This window comes from Megalopta genalis, chromosome 1, assembly GCF_051020955.1.
Source record: "Megalopta genalis isolate 19385.01 chromosome 1, iyMegGena1_principal, whole genome shotgun sequence".
Classification (NCBI taxonomy): domain Eukaryota; kingdom Metazoa; phylum Arthropoda; class Insecta; order Hymenoptera; family Halictidae; genus Megalopta; species Megalopta genalis.
Window position 1 is genome coordinate 24,587,196 of NC_135013.1, and position 17,889 is coordinate 24,605,084.

Sequence of the window (17,889 nt, forward strand, 5' to 3'; positions counted from 1 at the left end):
GCACAAGCTTTTGCTCTAAGCGCGTTTCGACCGATTTCACAACGTTCGCACTGCAAAGATAAAAAAATGCCGAATACCGATCTCTGTTCGGTACGAATTCTTGTTTCGATCGTTCGCGCCAACTCGCCTAAACAGCGGTATCGTGCCCCGGTCCCGAAACAAATTGGACCAGGCAGAAACAAGTCGGACGATCGCGTCGGACTCGATTCGTTCGTGTTTCGATTTAGAACGAGTACACCTGGGGGAGGGGGTGAGCGAGGTGGGGAGGGGGGGTCGTGGGTTTATTGCGAGTTAATTCAACGTGGCCGACCGACCGTCAACGGTTCTATCGCGACGCGGACAATGCGATATCTGGCAGCATCGAACCGTTTTTTGTCGGCGGTTCGATTGGTACACGAACAATGCTGGTTTCCGCGGAAACTGCGCGCCAGAACGGAAACGGTTGGTCGCAACCGGCACCCCGAGTGACGTCACCGCGGCCGTTACAAAAGCTTTTGGTTATCGGGGAACAGTCGAGGATCGGAGGAAGCCTCAAGGACGAGGTGAACTCCGTCCCACGGGCGGCCGAGTCGTCGCCGTTTCGGTTGGGAACCGTTCCTCCACCGGAAGATACTTACCTTCCTCAATAAAAGATTACGAGCTCGTTGATTCGCGAGCCGATAAAGTGGGCAGATTGAATTTCAAGCTTCGCAGATTGGAACGCGAAATTATTGGTTCGTATCATGTAGACGTTAACTTCTCTGAGAATCAATTGTAACGACCCGTGTGTCATCCCGGTGACTCACCGTTCGATTGCACTTTTGGCAACATCTCATCCGGCAAGAAGATTCAAAGAATTTAGAAGTACATACATACATTGTTTCTAAGCTGTCGAAACGATTATTAGCAGACTGTGGATCTTTCTGCGAAATAAAAGTTGTCTGCGTCGATTGAAGAAAAGATAAGTTGGGTGCAAATCTCTTTCCTCCTTTAATAATTGTATTAAATCGAACGTAAGGTGTTCTTCTAATATCTTTACAGTTTTGTATTTGATCTATTCATTTTTTGTTTACTTGAAGTCAGAGCAATTTAACGAAATTTGTTACACCGTACACGGCTGCCAGTGAACGCGTTGAAGAGTTCACTGAAAGCTTAAAGACCGATTCGAGCCGTTGATGTTCTACGGGGTGAAACCGATCTCGGCGACGTCCCGAAAATCGTTTCTAAAGGAAGAGGAGCGCACAAATGCTCCTTTGTCCCGCGGGGCAAAGAGCGTCACGCTTTTGTTCGGCTTTTTACGCAACGAGACAAAGGTAGTCTACTTCTTTCGCCACCTCTGCCCTCTTTCACCTAGTCAAAGTGGATTATCGCGGTCTTTGTGATACGGCACGGGCGCCGAAAATCGGTAAACTCGCTTTTATCCACCTTCTGCTCACTGGGTAACCTTGAAAACGTTGATTAAAACGGAACTGGAATTCGAACTGCGGATCAACCCCCAAAAAAAATTTAAAGACCAAGTATCAAAGATACTTTCAAAGCTAGCGATTTCAAAATTGATTAAATTTCTTCGATTCGAACTATTTCTTCCTTTGTTCTAGAATTATTTATTTGTTCAAACAATGGTCTGATAATAACGTTTAAAATAATTCCATAAGATTGAAAAGGATGCGATCAGAGCCGCAGAAACCGGCTAAAATTCTGACAATCTTTTCAATCAGAATTATCGTAAAATTGTACGCCGATCCAAACGCAAATGTGTGACTGCAAAACTACACAGCAATCAAGATGTTAATTTCAAGCCTTTCGAACTCTGTTTTTGTTACTTTTGGAAATCAAGGAACCGCAAATGATTCTTGCCGCGCGCGCAGCCGTACAACAACTATGCGTAACATTATGCGCGTATTCTTGGCCTCGGGTTCAGCAGTTATCCGAGAAAAGGAAGTCGCGGATGCAGTGGGCCATGAACGTTATAAAATAAGTGTATTATCACGTAAACGGATACGCCACGGAACCGTTACGGTAACTGAGGCAGAAGGTGTACCGGGCACGCCATGAAATAACTGGCACAGCCGCGTGTTCATGGGACGAATAATTCAAATGGTTGTACAGATTTCCAAAGAATCGAATCCTCCCAAGATATATGCATATACATATGTACCCCTTCCGTTAATACTCCGTAACGATACAATTCCTACGAATTTATCTCGTACGCGAGATCGGATTGAAACAATAAAAATGTTTTCTTTTCCCCGCGGTTTGAATCTGTTCGAAGCATCGTCGGGACGGTGAAGGAAAAAAAATCATTTGCTCGATTCACTTGACGGTAATAATCTGCGAAAGCAAGCCCGAGCGAGATCCAGTTATACTCGGTCTGTGTTAAAGTTACGCTCTGTAAGCAAGAAACATAATCACAAAGAGCGGTATTACTGTTACAAAAGTTAAGGTCGCTGAAACACGGTGCAACTGAAATATTACGTAACTCGTGTAATTCTCTCTTGGCGGTCGGAATTATTGCTGGCGGGGCGGGGAAAAAAGTCGAAAAGCTACTGGTAAAACGTCGCGTTGTCCGTTTCGCCGTCGGACAAGCCTGTTAATTTGCTCGATATGAAAAAGTACGTCGGGCACAGGACGCATGCGCGGCATCTCGAAATATTTTTCTGTATTCGTAGGATAGTAGACAGCCGACGGCGTTCCTCGCGCACACAGCAGGCCAATCGAACACGCTCGTCGCGAATTGCTGATACAGTGTTAAAAGCCGTTCGCATAACTCCGACTAAGAAGTTTCATGTTACCTCTGAATTAGCCTGTCGCCGTGTCGCACGCTCTCTCAACGAACGATCTGTAACGTTTTTTCAGATGTCTTGGCAAAGAGTCTACCTTGCCCTGGGACTGTTCGGTCTAGCGCTGCTCCTGACCAACGCCGACAACAGCGTGCACATTCTGTCAAAGTATCAACTGGTCACCTCGACTACCCTTAACTGGCTGCCGCGTGCGCACTATGATCCATCGAGGGAAATAGTGATCGGCGGCTTTGAGATCGAGACCGAAGGTGCGTTCAACTGGGATCAGAAACAATAATCGCTGATTTTACGCGCTCGAATCTGCAAACGTGTTAAGCATTTCAAAATTCGCGATCGTGATCGCTGACACCGTTCGGCAATCGGCAATCTAGCATCGAGGTGTCTTGCGATTGGTAACGATTGGTATCCCTGCGAGAAGAAACCGCTAAATCTACCGAGAACTAAAAATGACCGACGTGTAAGAATGATAACGCTAGATTTACCTAGACTTGGTGCCATTTTTATTATTAAAGTTTGCTCTAATTAAGAAATTTATTAAATCAATTCCAAGAATTGTGATAGGCTTAGGTGTTAAAGACTTTTGTACCCCAAGCTGTTTAACCGGCTAATTTATTCAACGGTATACAAGTCATATAAAAATATACATATTCGATGGTTGATTTAGCGTGATTTCTGCGCACAAAGATGACTTTTCTCTCGACGCTACAGCGTCGCCACATTTTTTCTCCTGCAGTGATACCAACCGCCACTCAAAGCCAGAGTAAAACTTTATTCCCGCCTAATGGTACAGAGTTCCTTCCCGCCTTCCGTCTCGGTGAACTTGAATCGCGATTGTCTCCACCCTCGGAGTCTAGACGCGTTTTTAACGATTGTCAACATCTCGCAGAGGATTTGCACAACCAGGCGGAGAAACCGGTGAAGAAGCCGCTGTATGTGTGCCGGGCGTTGCACACCACGGTCTGGGTAGCTGGTAGCCAGAAAGGCGACGAGAAACGATGCACGGTGACAATTCACGGCAGCGTGCAGTCGTACGATAAATACGAATTGCTGGAGAACGTCGACAATGCCGGCCGCGTCAACTGGGAGTACTGGGACAAATACAAGCCGACTCCCATAGGAGCGGTGGCCACGGAAAAGATGTTCGTAGCTCGTCACAGGGTTCACAATGACAAGGACGGCGCAGACGGCGCGCCGCGATACACCCATTATATCGGAACCTTGAATTCATACGACAACCTCGGCTCTATCAGCTACGTGAAAGATGTGAGTAATTGCTGTACACACAGGTGATGATTGTGTGCAAGAACACTGACTGCAAGTGTTTACAATACAGTCAGAGTCTATTAAACATTATTAACGATTTGCCTATAACTCATGATTTAATCGCTAAGTTACATAGGATAACGTAATCTATGTAATGTCCCTTTGTAAGTAAAGTGTTAAAAGTAATTTTGAATAATAGTTTGAAGTAGCACAACTGTTAATAGAATATTATTTTTGTACCAGGATGGCACGGAGGGAAGCGAAAAGTCTGGTGATGTTCTGGTCGAAACAGAGCCAATATATTACAATCTGACAAGAGTTAAATTGCACTGGCCTAAAAAGCGTGCAATGAAGCATACACCCAGTATATTGGGGGAAGCAACGATTGCTAATAATGGACAGGAAGGTGCAATCGTGGCACAAGCCTTTGGCTATACGTATAATTATTCTGTGTACTGGGGGCAGGGCCATGCTATCTTGAAGGGTCTAAATACATCGATTACTTTAACAAATGGAACAGCTTTGCCGAAAGTAATGTGGGGTACGAAGGAAGAAAGTAATCGCAGCGATGTTTATACGTGAGTGTTCTCCATGTATATTTCTCCGAAGTTACGTTATTCCCTTGATCTGTCTAATTTCGTTGTTGTTGACAGGGTGGAGATATTTTTGGAGCCTGGTACAGCAATAAACGTTACTCTGAAAGCTACTTACTCTGACATGGAAGTACCCTACTCAGGAACATTGATCTCTTATTATGAAGACGGAGAAACAAGATCCCGTGGGATCAGCGGTATACGTAGAGAAGAAAGCATGTTTGACATAACTCCAGTATTCGGACCTATTTACTTCTTAAGTAATTATAGCTTAGTTCCTACTACAATTGTACCGCCCACTACCGAAGCAAGTACCACTACGACAGTACATGAATACAGCAAGCAACCCCGTAAAACGGATATGGAAAACGAAGACCATGATGAAAATATGATAGTACCGCCGAAGAAGTCGGATATGAATATACAAAGCGATGACGGTGGTCCCTTGTCACTTAAAAACAAGGTAGAAGCTTCGCATTCTGGAACATGTTTACATACATTAAACATTATATTTATACCTCTATTAACGATCGTCGTCCATAGAATTACGTGAAAATACGACTCTTAAGAAGTCCTAAGTTGCAATAGTAATATATTCGTAGAGCAATATTGAAGAAAGATAACAAAAACAACAAAAAAAAGAAAAGAAATTGAAAAAAAATTAAAATGTTGCTGTAATTTCGTACATAGCAATTATGGCACGAAATAAAGCTCCTTGGTTAAATCGCTGACTATCGGGCTGTGATGTCAGCGCTGACATGCTTGCCTTTCGAGAAAACTTGATATTTAATATATATATATAATTTAATATATATATTATATTATATATATATACATAAAAATATATATATATACACGTTTAGGATATTGAAGAAATACCTTAATGATGAGCTAGTCTCATGACAATGTTAAGTACAAGCGACCGCAGCCAATGTAAATGTTAACAGAAGATTCGTTAACATTACCTTTATTGTTGAATAACTGAATGTAACTACGACATTCCGTCTTTACTAATTCCGCTGTGGAAACGATTCTCCAGCTAATCTATTTTATGCCTTTGCAAAGTGTAATTCTAGACACCCTCTAGAAGAACTTCGAATGGAAAGCTTGAAAACGAATGACATCTTCTTTCAAGGTTCGACTCAAAGAGAATTGTAATTACGGCAGGTATTGTCTCGGGCAACTAGCTTATAAATGAGATCAGGGGAGTAAAAACGACAATGAAGGATAAAGAGATGTGAGAGTTAACGCAGCTACGATATATTTTTGAGATTGCAGTATAATTTTAGAAAATTGTAAGATTTATAATGGCATAGCAAGTAAGAATACGTAGATAACAGGTAGATGGGTACAACTATTTTCCAAAGCTATTTTAATATCGTTTACGTGACTGATGTAAATTGCATAGAATCTGCCATATAAGAGTAATAGAACTGAAGTGAAGTAACTTCAAGGATGAGTCAGAATTTAACCATGTACAGAGTCTGAGTAATATTCAACAAAACTTTAAATTCTTAAATTATTAACGCTTTGTTATAAAATCAATACAACATCTAGAGTACTATGTACCCATCTGTCTCCCATGTAAAGTGATAGGGCTTGCAGATTCCTAGATTACTATTAATGGAAATTGTAATGGAAGAGGAATGCAGTATTTTACTTTTGTATAGATGCGTTAATAATTTGTAAGTTATACTTTCTTTGATAAGTCAAAGAGAAATATGGACTTATTTAATTTTGTGTTTAATTTAAACGTGCTTTTATTAAAGCACATAACAAAAGAAATGATATTTTCATATATTCTTGTATTTTCGATCATTTTTACTTGAAAAATTTTTACTTGGTATGTACATAATATGTTTCTACATTCTTGCTAGACATAATTGTTGTACACTTATTTAACCATTTAATAGTTTTCGCCTGATATTGGTATTGATACTGTATGATTATCATGTATTTTATTCTATTGTAGTACCTATCAAAGTAACATGAAATATTTACTTCAGACAGGAACAAATGTCCAGATGTGTTTGTAAGAGTATGCATCAAGGTAAGCCTAATCACAATATTGTGATACTCAATGAAATTTTACGTAGATGTAATATGATTGTGACATATTCTGTTGAATAATTTGTTAATTGTCATAGAAGGCAGTAATTTGTTGCGAGATAGAGACATGCGAGTTTTAGAATGTTACACGTTTACATGAGAAACAAAAGAAAATGATAGATAGAAAATGAAAGATGATATGATGTTTGACATTGTGAGCAATATTTTCTCACTATGAATAATTAAAGGTAATGGACACTGAAAGAATAATACATTTTCGGAATAAATTTACGAATGAAATGATTAAAGGCATAGAACAGTCTATATTAAAATGCAAACTATTGCTGCTTATTTTTTACTTGCTTCTTAATACCTCTGTATACCATGGAGAAAATATTAAATAAAAATTACAGTGGAAATAACTCTAGCAATGCCAAAAACTGTCCTTAGCTTCTATGACTATCTGCATTGAACAAACATGTTATTTGTGAATAATCTACTATATCTGTACATTATCATGTAAATATAAATGCTATATACATACATGTATGTAAAAATGTACTCAGCCTTGAATAATTTATGAACGCATGCACAACATAATCTCTTTTTATGTTAAATACTGCACACTATATTGTTATTTTCTTTCTTAAATAAAATCTGATCAAATCCCCCATACACATATGATATTCTTTCCAAGAAAAATAAACCAATATTTCAATCAGAATAACAAAAAAATGAATGAATTGACAAATCAGTATATTAATCATGATTATTATATCCTTAACATTTAATGTACAATATTATGTACACACTGAATCAATAGTTCCATAATTTAGAATTACAATTACTATATTCTTACAAACTTACTAAAAAATTTAATGTACTAATATAAGATGCTGACTTACCAAGAACACCAAACTGTTGTGGAGTGAGTTTAACATCTCCATCTGGACCCCCTGGAACAGAGGATATAAGCGATACTCGATCGCTTATATGACTCCTACTGCTTGCTTCGCTTCTTCTTGCCCATGATGCTTGCGAAACTGCATCTACCAACATGAATAAAACATAACTATTCCAGATAACAGAAATTAATAGTAATATTTCAAATTATAAACAATTTCAATTAAAGAAACAAACAAATCATTCACGACTTAGTTTGCAAATGTTTTGAACTTAATACTACTTAAAATGTTTATAATTCCTACTTAGAATTTCATACATTGCATTAATAAATTACCAAAGTTAGAATTCTTTGCATTAGCAAATCTTTGCTTTAAGTCCCTCAAGGGTCTCCTTGAAGGAGGAAGAGGATGTCTTCTCCGTCTCTTCAAAAACTGTGCCAGGCCTCCCAGTAGCAATGATCCTCCAGTTAAACATATAATAAAAATCTGCAAAAATACAAGATACTAAAAAACTATCGAATTACAGTAAACATTCGAATATATACACATAAAATTTCTACGACGATCAACAACGTTAACATAATTTACTGAATGCGTAAAATCATTCTTTAATATTATGTAATGTTGAAAATACCGAATGTAAATATATTTACTCTAACCTCAAATGGAGATACTTGCTTTTTGTGTTCTAGATAAATTTATCGATGGCAGTGAAATTATGTAACGTCTATACAATGCATCCAAGAACTGCCGTGCGTTAAATACGGACATTGTAAATATCTTCGTTATAAACTTGTAGAAACAGAGATTTACGGACGGTCTCCGACGAAGAGCAACATTAATTTTGAAAAGAACACTGCACTAGGATTCGTTTGTGCGGCAAATATTCAAAGCATGACCTACGACTATGTTCATACGTACAAGAGACGTGACTATCAAAACATAAAGGTAGTATTGGTTTCTAAATTCGTCGATCGCTGCAATGGGAATGTACTCTAAGGATATCTATAATTGTGAATGATATTTATTTCTTTATAGATACACTTTTAAATATAAATGTATCATATAATTTACTTTTCACTTTTTCGATAAAAATGATTGAAAATATGATTTCTGTTCATGTTTTTAATTTGTCAAAAAACGGCGCCATTTTTAAACATTTCGTCATTCTCCACTCCGTCGGTGATTTTGTGAATGATAAAAAAGATAGTAATGATACACTAATAATAATAATACACGAAAATAACACTTATAATAATTGGTCAAATTGTACATTAAATAATACATCTGTTCTATAATGTATACTCTGTATAAAAACGTTAAAACCAGAAATTTAGTGAAACATAATATGTAAGAAACTAGATTACATGTTTCTTTATGTGAAACTTGCAGACGCTTATAGGTACTGAAATAAAGAACTGTTGTAAGTAGAAGATTGTATAAATTACAATAATGTTTATATTATTATAAAATTTTACTTGCTGACCGAATCTTCTAACTGTGTACTAAAAATGCATAATTATAAAATATAACCTTACTTATATATTGATATTGTAACATCATAATAAGCTGAATGAAAAACTGAATTTAATGTTTTTTATAATCATCATTAGGAACGATAATAACATGAATCTGCGGGAACCAAAGAAAAAACGACGGGTTAAAGTAAAAGAGCAACCACCATTCCCAATTGTGATTGGTGATAAAAATGAGTGGGTAAATTATACTGCTTATCTTACAGATGTGGGATCATGTATAATTAATCCAAATGAAATTGCTGCAGTACATTCCATGGTAACAATAAATTATCAGCATATATTTAACCTGTAAGCATAAATATCATTGAACGAATTTACCTTGCTTAGGGATATTTTGGCAAAGGTTCATTGTCACGTGGTTTTCCTTCATTTGGAAAAGCACGATATGGAGCACCTCCTGTTATAAGAAACAGACAATGGATTCGCAGACAAGAATGGCTTGAGCAATTCAATGAACTAAGCATAGAACCTAATAATAGTAAATCCATAAATATGGAAGAAAACAAATGTGAAGAGTCTAGCGCTGTAAATCTTGAAGATGAAAATTCTTCCAAATCTATAGAAATGGAAACTATACCAGAAATAATTGAAATAGATACAAATATTGAATCCTCTGACAAAAATCAAAAAGAAGATAAGTCATCCGATAAGGAAATAGAAATTAGTCAAGTAAATCTTGATTCAATGAAAGAAGATGAGGAATGTGTCATTGTAAATAAAACTACTAATGAAAAGTCTGAGGAGACTAAAGATGATGTTGAGGAGTGCATTGAAAGTGAAGAGAAAGAGGAATCTTATTATGTAGAAGCTTTTGATTTCAAAGAAGGAGATCAATATAACATGAACGACACTGATGTTCAAAGTAAATTACTTATTTTGCCAGATAGTGATTCAGAAACTGAGAATTATTTAAAGAATATAAAACCCAAGGTTGAAAGTGAAAGTTTTCCAGTACAAGAAACTCTTCACCTTACATTTGAAGAAACATTTTTTCTTTTATATGGTTTAGGATGCTTAAATCTAATAGACTTCGATAGTAATTTGTTAGACATCGATAGTGCTTGGCGTATTTTTTGCAAAGCTGATAAAAACTTTGTACAGAAATATGTTGTATACCACTATTTTCGAAGCAAAGGATGGGTTGTGAAACCAGGATTAAAATATGGTGGAGACTTTTGTAAGAATTAATCCATTGTACTCTATTACCCAATTAATAAAATAAAAAATTAAATTATTAGGTATATTTGTAACTAATAAATTTTAATATTTTAGTACTCTATAAACAAGGACCACCGTTTTATCATGCATCATATATTGTATTAGTAGATGTTTTAGAAGCAGATTCACTGATCAGAGATGAAAGTAAATCTATGCATAAGCCAACATGGAATAATTTATTTGGATTAGAACGATTATCCGAGACTGCTGCAAAGGTAATTAATTTAAACTAGCTTTTTTCTTAAATTAATAAACTCCATAGAATTTTAATTTGTTTTCTTAATTTAGGAAATATTGTTTGCTCAAGTATTGTGGCCATCTTCAGTTTTACAAACTTCAAACTCACTTTGTGTGGATTCTTTATCAGAGTTTTCTGTAAGAGAACTATTATGGAGGCGATGGAATCCCAAGAACAATAAAGATGAAGATGATGCTGATTATGATTCATGGTAACAGTATGTGATACGTATTTATTAATTTCTGCAAATAAATGCATCTACATTATAGCTTTGGTATACATTTTTTAAAGGATTATATACCTCATTTTATTGTTCTCATTGCTGAAGAAGTTAATAACTTTATTAAGCAAAAGATAATAAACAATTTATTATTCATACTTTATACATTTATAATATATTTCTAAGCTTGTTTTCATCAAAGAACAATAAAACTTATGAGGACTTTAATTGAGAAAATCTTGATTTATTAGGCACACCAGTCATTCGATAACGTTTTCTGTCTTGTAAATATAGCTGTTTACATTCTTCTTTGAACTTTTCATCATTGAACCATTTTGTCAGGCATGATTTTAAAGTAGAATTTTCATTTCTACATTTAACGACCATAAAAACATTATTAGCCGCACAACATTTTGAAAATTCTATAAAATAAGCACATGGATAATAGGATTGCATAACATATCCAAATGCATGTATAATAATTATTTTTAAATATATTATTACCCGCAACTTCTTCCTTGCATTTTTCATCTTTCGCTTTGTCTCGGATTAATTGCGGTATAAGTACATCTTTTTCTACCTTTCTCAATGTTGTATCATCGGGATCACCTATAAACAATGTCTAAACAAAATATAATATCAACAATATTTTCAGATCCGTTTACGTATGAGCATTCGGTCTATAATATCGCTAGCAAGTAATATATTTCAAAATAAAATATGTTGTGTTATTTAAGCGAATTATTAAACTATTTTTTCGATATTTCGGTTTTAGTAAACTTACAGCTTCATAACCTCATTTCATCGGGAATCAAGTTTAACTTAGTTTACATTTTTCATATTTATTACCTTTACTTATTTTAGCTAGCGAATTTATTTTCCAAAATTACCTAAATTATGTGGTCCACTATTAAACTTTAGCGAATGTAACCCATATTCTACGTTTTGGTTCACCATTTCTGCACATTCGCTTCCTACCCTCGTCGGAAAAGTTCGTGAACTGTGAAGTCTGTAACAGTCTGTAAACGGTAGTCGGGTCCCTCTATAGGCCGCGCTCATGATTGTGCACATTTGAGAGTTGTCAATAGCTGCTTCGAAAAGTATATAAAAAACGTGTTTGATAGTGTAGACAAACAAAAAAATATATTATTTATTGTCAAAAATATACTGTAATAGGTAAGAAAAGAAAGCAATATAATTTATATTTTTAAAATGATGTAGTCCTTTTCTGACGCGCAAGTGACAAACTTAACCTTAACGAAGACGTATGTACGTTGAACGCGAATGTTTAATTAACAATCAATATGTTTCCTGTTGTTTATCCGTGATTATATAAAATTTTAATATTTTCAGAAACGTTTTAAAAATAAAAGGCAAACGAGTATGGAGCGACTTCTGAGATTAGGTGGATGTATGCCAGGCGTGAATCAAGGACCTCCTCCTTCAGATGCTCCAGTTGTTGACACCGCTGAGCAGGTGAAATTAATCCCATTTATTACAGAAATGTATTTCTATTTTCTTAATGTTTAAATAACAATAATAAAATGTCCAACTGAAGTTTTGTGTGATATAGTAATATAATAGTCTATTCAACAATTAATTAAAGAATTATTAATATATTTCTACTTTGATATTGTTAGGTATACATATCATCATTGGCACTTTTAAAAATGCTTAAGCATGGACGTGCTGGTGTTCCTATGGAAGTAATGGGTCTGATGCTTGGAGAGTTTGTTGATGACTATACTGTTCGTGTTATTGATGTATTTGCTATGCCTCAAACAGGAACTGTAAGAACAGAAATTGTTCTATATGAAAATAATTGTTATCATATATTTCTAGTGATTTGTTTCTAATTATATTGTTTTGTACACAATCACACAGGGTGTCAGTGTAGAAGCAGTTGATCCAGTATTTCAAGCAAAAATGTTAGACATGCTTAAACAAACTGGTAGGCCAGAAATGGTTGTAGGATGGTATCATTCCCATCCAGGATTTGGTTGTTGGCTGTCAGGTGTAGATATCAATACACAGCAATCTTTTGAAGCCCTTAGTGAAAGAGCAGTGGCTGTTGTAATTGATCCAATACAATCTGTGAAAGGAAAGGTTGTTATTGATGCATTTAGATTAATTAATCCAAACATGATGGTAAATACTTAATCTATAAACATAATCTAATAATCTTTTTCTTAATTCACGAATATACATAAATATATATATTTTTTTGCAGGTCTTAGGACAAGAACCTCGTCAAACCACATCCAATTTAGGTCATTTACAGAAACCTTCTGTTCAAGCTTTAATTCACGGTTTAAATCGTCATTATTATAGCATTAGCATCAACTATCGCAAGAATGAATTAGAACAGAAAATGCTGTTAAATCTACACAAAAAGACCTGGATGGATGGTCTTACGCTTGCTGAATATTCTGAACACAGTAGACTTAATGAAAACATTGTGTCCGAAATGCTTGAACTTGCCAAAAATTACAACAAGGTAAAGTATTGAGGCTATATTCAAAATGAAATTGAAGGTCTGGAATGTATTCAATAATTTTTAATTCCTATTTATAGGCGTTAGAAGATGAAGAAAAAATGACACCAGAACAATTAGCTATAAAGAATGTGGGCAAACAGGATCCAAAGCGGCATTTAGAAGAGAAAGTGGACACACTAATGACTGCAAACATTGTTCAATGTCTGGGTGCTATGCTCGATACCGTCGTATTCAAATAACTATTTCTTAAAAGAACATTCGCAATATATTATTAAAAATATATACACTTTTTAAAATGTGTTTGTAATCTGTACCCAAAAAACAATAGACGCAATACACAAACGTTTTATTACACTTTTTGTTTAAATTGAACAGACTAAAAAATCTGGAAATATATATTTATATATTTTTATTTGATGGATTTGTAAAGTTTTACATACATTCAGTACATATATAACTTAACATCTGTTACAACGAAATATACATGTCAGACGTAAATGCTAGTATATGACGATAATGTTAAGTGATACAGAATTTGAATGTTTTGAGATGTCGGACGTTAATGGAAACTAAAAAAATAATGTTGTATTAAAATTATAAAGAAATATTTCATGATATTTGCAAATGCAGGTTTTTAACTATGTACAAGTACAGATATAAAATTCATCCCGCGTACCAATACACATCTTCAGCAAGGAAACTTAACTTCCATTTGTAAAAAATGATACAGTCTTACTGTAAGTTAAGTTTTGCAGTACATTCTAAGTACTTACTAAATAGTGACAGTTTGATTTACGGTCTGTACAAGTTTACAGACATACAAAATACATATTCTCTTCAATTTAATATGCTAATACGTATCAAAGAAAATTAAACTTTTCTAAAAATCAAATCCCGTAAAATCAGATTTACTTTTCGTAAATGGTCTTTCTGTTGAGGATTTGCGTCCTTATGAACGAGATCACGTGTTTCTTGTATAAATTTGTGGGAAGATTATTATATTCTGTAAACAATTGTTTACAAAACATAATTCCTTATTTTCAATTTGAATTTGGTCCTACATTATTTTTGTCTTTCTTCTTCTTCTTTTTATTTTTCTTCTCTTCTTTAGTCGGTGTTTCCTATAAATAAAAATATCGTTTAATATTTTATACAGTTTAGTAAAATTGCAAATAATCCTACCTCAACTGTGCCTTCAACATCCATTACTATTGAATCTTCTGATTCAGATGCTGATTTTTCTTTCCTCTTTTTCTTCTTCTTCTCTTTCTTCTCTTTCTTTATCCCTTTGGGCGATATCGTTTCTGGATCATCAACCGGTTCTTTTACTACATCTTCTGATGAAGCAACTAGTTTTGTCTCCTGCCATTTGCGTTTCTTTGCAGCGCCATCAGGCGATCCATTTTCATCTTCAGGCTGTGAAAAAACGAAATTTTAATTATTTAAACTTTGCAAAAACATAGTTATACGAGAACAGCGAACGTTAACTAAATACCTGTTCAATTTTAGTAACAGGTGGAGTAGTAGTAGTAATAGTAGCAGTTGATGCAGAAACACCAGTGGTAGTAGTAAGTCCTCTTTCATCAACTACCCAATCTATAGGTGTGTTTTCATTTGGTTTTCCATACTTATCTAATTTTCCTTCCAGAATCATGCGTTTTTTTATGAGAGCTTTAGGCCCCAGGCCCCATTTTCTTGGATATTGATCCCTTTCCATAATGACTCTTTTTATTTTTGCGGCGATGCCATGGTCGCAAGTAGCCAACGTAGGAGATGTCATTAATGCTATCCCTGCAGAAATAAGAGAAATTATTTAGTTTCTCTGTAAAAACGAAAATATTCAATGTTTGAAGTACACTATAAATAATGTGTGGCTTTGCTATATTACTCTGAAAATATATTTACCAAGTGCTATAGCTTCGCCTTTTGTTGTTACTAATACAATTTCTTGATTCAATTCTATGCCATCGTCGTACATCAATATACCCGGCAACATAATTTTAGCTCCATAGCAAATAGCATTTACCTATCAATACAATTGCATGAGATTATAAATAAATGTTTCTGTACAGTAAAATTCACTTTCAAGAATGAATGAGGAATACATACTGCACTATCTTTCATGATAATTCTTTTATAATTTACAAGGAGACATTCTAGAGGTTTAATCACTCTCCTTAAGTATGTATCATCTCCATGGTGATCATATAACCATTGAGCATCAAGTATATCGTGCATGGTAACTATACCATCCTTCTCGGATTGTACTCCAGAACGGCATCTACGTAGTTCTTGCATTTGGCAACCGGTGCCTAAGAAGAGACCAAGGTGAACACATATAGTTCTGATGTACGAACCAGCCTCACAACTAACTCTGAACACGCCCATATGTCGATTTTCATCATAATCCAAGAACGAACTACTGAAGACCGTTCTAACGCGAAGCTGACGCTTAACTGCAGATATAAGTGGAGGCCGTTGAAACAGTGCACCACGTAATCTCTCCAGTGATTGACGTACCTACATCAATTGCACAAAATTAAGTTAGTTTATCAAAATGAGCAATTTTGATACATAAAATACTGCGATTACCTTTAGTACACTTTCAGGAGCAGAGTGCAACTTAAAAACTGAAACGTATTCTTTCCCAGCAGATTGCTGTGCTTTAGCTAATCTAGTTGCTCTATCAATGCACACTATTAAGCAACCAGATACTTTAGGATCCAATGTGCCAGAATGACCGGTCTTTTCTACTCTTAAAATCCTTTTTATCCATGCAACAACTTCATGCGATGAAGGATTGCATGGTTTATCTAAATTAATGCATCCAGATTTTATGTACTCTGATAATTCTCTATTTAATGGCGTTGAGCCACTAGCTAAAGGAGTGTAATGTTTTGTTCGTGTGAGCAGCTTATGGAAGTTCTGAAATAACATTAAATTCATTGTAAATTATCATTCTATAAAAATCATTATTATAAATGTACAAAAATGGTTTATTGTTTTATACACTGAGTTTCATAGCTGTAAAACATCCAAAAATTTCCATTGTTATACATCGTAGTTAATACAATAATGAATGGAGTATGCCATACTGAAGATTGCACCAAAATATGATATAAGGGATAAATTGTATTAATTAATTATATTCTTGTTTTATAACTATAATAACAATAATAGAATAGAACATTTGATTACATAAAAATACAATGCAAAATACAATAAAATGAAAATACGACAATAATTTAGTAATTCGGTTTCACCTCTATTTTCAATAAGTTCAAATGTTCGATTTCTTATACTTCCAATCAGACATTGTTGTATTGTTTTTTATACCTATCCATGAAAAATGACCTTTACAGCCTTGGTTCTACAGTTATAATACTGAAACGAATCAGTGTTTTGCTGTTTTTTTTTGTTTCGGAGTAAACATAATCTGTCCTTCTAAAAAGTTATATTGTTTCTTAATATAATTTTGCACATGGCATATTTAATTTATTATTATATTAACTCATTTATTATTATTATATTACCTTATATATGAAAACTGAAATTTTTTGGATTTTAATTATGTATAGTTATATATTATATACATACATATATATATAGTTATTTATATATATTTATATAGTAATATACAATATTAAATTTAGTTAGTTATATAGTAATAGCACTGTATACCTTAAACAGGAGAGGCCAATCCTTATGTTCCATCTTTACAGGCGCATCAGAAGGTTCAATTTCAAACTTGAATTCCAGTTGCATCTCCCCAAGTGACTTCTTTTTAGTTTTCTTTTTATCTGCATAACAGAAACACAAAAGTTAACCTACAGAATTTTTGTTACTTTTAATTCTTAACATAAAATAATACAGTGTAGCGTCCATGTATTTATGTAAAAATTATTATTTTACCATCATGCGAATGCGAAAAGCACATGTAACACGCTGTACTTAAAATAGTATCATTAAACGGTTCTTTCTACGAACATAGGAACACGTGTCTACCGTTATGAATTTAAGCAACATTCAAATTGAAACGGAAATGTCTTTGCATAATTTTATACATGAAATAAACAAATCCTGTTGAATTAATAAGAACAACATGATACGTACTTTATTAAGTAACATAATATACATATTAATTTAACAACATTTACCATCTTCTGCCATTTTTGAGAAATGTAGAACGAACACGTGTGCTTCGGTAAACCAACAGAGCTTCGAACACGCGAGAGTGCCGGGAGTGTCTGCCAGTGGTCTGCTTCCTGCGTTCTCTTTGTGTTCTCTTCTAGTTTAACCACATGAACTACGTACAATGTAGATCCGTGGTATAAAGTGAATATTTTAATAGCACAATAAAAAAGGATGTACAGTAGCTGTTTGTTGTAGTTTTAATTACACATGCAATACTATAAAATACCTAAAAGAGATCATTAAACATATTAAATGCAGTGTACACATGAGAACTTTCACTTGTAAACGTACACATAAGAATATGTACAGTAATGGTTCTATTCCTGCACGCTTTTCTTACTCCCTAAACTCATGCGCACAACCATACGATTTTACTATGCATCCAATCCGCTGT

The 17,889-nt window shown here is 34.7% G+C and overlaps 6 protein-coding genes across 6 annotated transcripts in view; 3 read left to right on the forward strand and 3 right to left on the reverse strand.

Moving 5' to 3' along the window:
- uzip (beta-pore-forming protein unzipped) overlaps window positions 1–7,360 on the forward strand; it is a 34,964-nt gene extending 27,604 nt beyond the window's left edge. The window contains exons 2-5 of the mRNA XM_033483776.2: window positions 2,836–3,028; window positions 3,667–4,043; window positions 4,287–4,621; window positions 4,697–7,360. Coding sequence (XP_033339667.1) covers window positions 2,836–3,028; window positions 3,667–4,043; window positions 4,287–4,621; window positions 4,697–5,189 — 1,398 coding nt within the window. The 3' untranslated portion in view covers window positions 5,190–7,360. The remainder of the gene's footprint in view (window positions 1–2,835; window positions 3,029–3,666; window positions 4,044–4,286; window positions 4,622–4,696) is intronic.
- Miga (mitoguardin) overlaps window positions 1–8,502 on the reverse strand; it is a 50,259-nt gene extending 41,757 nt beyond the window's left edge. Inside the window, exons 1-3 of the mRNA XM_033483460.2 lie at window positions 8,269–8,502; window positions 7,926–8,076; window positions 7,591–7,734 (exon numbers count right to left, since the gene is read on the reverse strand). Of these exons, the coding sequence (XP_033339351.2) occupies window positions 7,591–7,734; window positions 7,926–8,076; window positions 8,269–8,361 (388 nt within the window). The 5' untranslated portion in view covers window positions 8,362–8,502. The remainder of the gene's footprint in view (window positions 1–7,590; window positions 7,735–7,925; window positions 8,077–8,268) is intronic.
- Window positions 8,503–8,715: 213 nt separating this feature from the next.
- On the forward strand, window positions 8,716–10,852 carry Tsen2 (tRNA splicing endonuclease subunit 2). The gene is made up of 5 exons (XM_033483897.2): window positions 8,716–9,013; window positions 9,204–9,384; window positions 9,456–10,305; window positions 10,401–10,561; window positions 10,635–10,852. Exons 2-5 carry the CDS (start codon window positions 9,217–9,219, stop codon window positions 10,797–10,799), a joined length of 1,344 nt encoding a protein of 447 aa, XP_033339788.2. The 5' UTR covers window positions 8,716–9,013; window positions 9,204–9,216; the 3' UTR covers window positions 10,800–10,852.
- Window positions 10,784–11,875, reverse strand: LOC117228393 (COX assembly mitochondrial protein homolog). Its single transcript, XM_033484167.2, has 3 exons — window positions 11,695–11,875; window positions 11,309–11,413; window positions 10,784–11,226 (listed from the first exon to the last, which is right to left on the reverse strand). Exons 1-3 carry the CDS (start codon window positions 11,873–11,875, stop codon window positions 11,018–11,020), a joined length of 495 nt encoding a protein of 164 aa, XP_033340058.2. The 3' UTR covers window positions 10,784–11,017.
- On the forward strand, window positions 11,841–13,655 carry Rpn11 (regulatory particle non-ATPase 11). The gene is made up of 6 exons (XM_033483982.2): window positions 11,841–11,980; window positions 12,158–12,280; window positions 12,445–12,594; window positions 12,689–12,952; window positions 13,035–13,301; window positions 13,379–13,655. The coding sequence occupies exons 2-6, from the start codon at window positions 12,188–12,190 to the stop codon at window positions 13,538–13,540; spliced, it is 936 nt and encodes a 311-aa protein (XP_033339873.1). The 5' UTR covers window positions 11,841–11,980; window positions 12,158–12,187; the 3' UTR covers window positions 13,541–13,655.
- A 40-nt stretch (window positions 13,656–13,695) lies between these two features.
- Nop60B (dyskerin pseudouridine synthase 1 Nop60B) lies at window positions 13,696–17,612 on the reverse strand. The gene is made up of 8 exons (XM_033483355.2): window positions 17,459–17,612; window positions 16,983–17,101; window positions 15,894–16,226; window positions 15,411–15,821; window positions 15,207–15,327; window positions 14,797–15,092; window positions 14,484–14,717; window positions 13,696–14,422 (listed from the first exon to the last, which is right to left on the reverse strand). Exons 1-8 carry the CDS (start codon window positions 17,469–17,471, stop codon window positions 14,342–14,344), a joined length of 1,608 nt encoding a protein of 535 aa, XP_033339246.2. The 5' UTR covers window positions 17,472–17,612; the 3' UTR covers window positions 13,696–14,341.
- Between the last annotated feature and the right edge of the window lie 277 nt (window positions 17,613–17,889).